This window comes from Eurypyga helias, unplaced genomic scaffold, assembly GCF_000690775.1.
Source record: "Eurypyga helias isolate BGI_N326 unplaced genomic scaffold, ASM69077v1 scaffold19805, whole genome shotgun sequence".
NCBI classification, from domain to species: domain Eukaryota; kingdom Metazoa; phylum Chordata; class Aves; order Eurypygiformes; family Eurypygidae; genus Eurypyga; species Eurypyga helias.
Window position 1 is genome coordinate 1 of NW_010251149.1, and position 1,786 is coordinate 1,786.

The 1,786-nt window shown below is 59.2% G+C and overlaps 1 protein-coding gene across 1 annotated transcript in view; it reads left to right on the forward strand.

The window, feature by feature from the left end:
* Positions 1-1,732: 1,732 nt before the first annotated feature.
* The window catches only part of SLC31A2 (solute carrier family 31 (copper transporter), member 2), a 1,740-nt gene continuing 1,686 nt past the window's right edge, over positions 1,733-1,786 (forward strand). Inside the window, exon 1 of the mRNA XM_010151931.1 lies at positions 1,733-1,783. Coding sequence (XP_010150233.1) covers positions 1,733-1,783 — 51 coding nt within the window. The remainder of the gene's footprint in view (positions 1,784-1,786) is intronic.

The following is a 1,786-nucleotide window of genomic DNA, read 5'->3' on the forward strand; positions in this document are numbered from 1 at the left end:
CCCGATTTCCTGGCACCCGCACCCTGCGAGGTCCAGAGGGTGGCTCATGACGGCTCCAAGGAGCATCCCGGTGTGGGGACACCTCCCCCGGCCGCCGTGTCCCCAGCATGGGGCCGCAGCTTGGGCTAGCCGGGACGATGTCCTGCTTATCACCCTGCCTGGGAAAGCAGGGGTTGGGGTGCTGCGGGAAGGCTGGCTCGTCCCAGTGTGCGGGGCCAGGTATCCCAGTCGGACCGGAGCAGCAGGTCGGGATGTCCCTTCCAACCCTAACCATTCTATGATTCCATGTACTGGGCAGCCTGGCACTGCTTTGCACAGGCACCGCTGGTGCTTCGCTTGACACCCAAGAGTAACCCCAAAACTGCAGCGGATCAAGCACTAAGGGCGCAGATGGTGCGTGCGAGCAGGGGCAACGTGGGGTATTTATCAGCATTATGATGCGTGTGGATACCTGCAAGGTGCGGAGGAGGAGCTGGGCGCAGCCTGACCCATCGCTGCCGTGTGGGCAGGTGGGCGAGGACAGGACCGTGTCCCTCTGACCAACATCCCTGGGCCTGTCGCATCGCCCCAGCACCAAAATTCCCCTCTTGTACACAGATTTTTAGGACTTGACCTTCGCACGTCGCGTCTCAGCCGGCAAGGTGCCGTCTGTGCAGAAATCCTACAGCTTCGCTGTAGGAAGGGCACGGGGGGCCCCTGGCCCAAGGAGCATCGCTTTGGCCTCACGGCCGTGCTGGCTCCCTGAAGACACGTGGGTTCAGCCCAAGCTGGGAGACCTGGTGCCCTGAGATCTGCCCCTTGCTGCTGTTCACCTGTCCCTAAAACACCATATAAGGGTTATATGGTGCTACAGACTTGTGGGTGAAGCCTGCAAAGGAGAAATAGCTTAATTTAAAGGGTAATTAGCATTAATCTGTGGCCAAAGGAAGCTTAAAAGCGAGCTAATTACACATGCTAATGTGCTTTGGGTAATGAGCGACCGAAGGGTGTAATCAGAGCCGTCTGGGGGTGGACACTGGCTACTGGATGGTATTTCTGGCCGAGGCCGGTCCCATCGGTCACATCTGCTGGTGTCTGTAACCCACAGCCAAAGCTGGGTCGGCACGGCAGAGGAGAGAGCACGAGCGTGTGAACGCTACCGAGAGATTCACCAGTGGGAGGGGGGAAAAAAATACCCCAGATTTCCATTTATTGTGGTAAAATGGGCTGCGGTACCGGCTCTGTGGGTGGGTTTGTCACAGGAGGGCGATCCTGACCTCTCCTGTTTCAGGGTGAGAAAGAAGGGGGTTGCTGCCTTTGCAGGTGCTGGCAGCCCCAGGTCAGACGGACGGATGCCGGGGAGGCATCCCTGGAGCAGCTGCCATGGCACCCATCGGAGGTGCATGTGGCTCTGGGTGCTTCGGCCTGTCCCGGTGATGCAAGAGAAAGCCCCGGGAAGCAGGGGGAAGCGGAGGGTGGCAGGTGTGATCACAGGCTGTGGATGGTGTCCTCAGCCTCCCTCTGTCTGCCACGGACCTCCCCCTCTGACTCTGGGCTGACAACGTCCTGGATTCATCCCCCTTTCAGTGCAAGTTCCTCTTCGCGGGGCACCAAATTGCATCATTTGGTAAAATCCCGGCTGGTCATTGGCATCGGGACTCAGCCCTTGAGGGTGCTGGGTGCAGGGACCTGCTGCAGACATGGTGCTCCGAGCCAGTTCCTGGCACTGCCCTTTCCTTGGTTTCTCTTCCAGATGTCCTTCTACTTCTCGGACACGGCGGTGCTGCTCTTTGACTTCTGGAGCGTC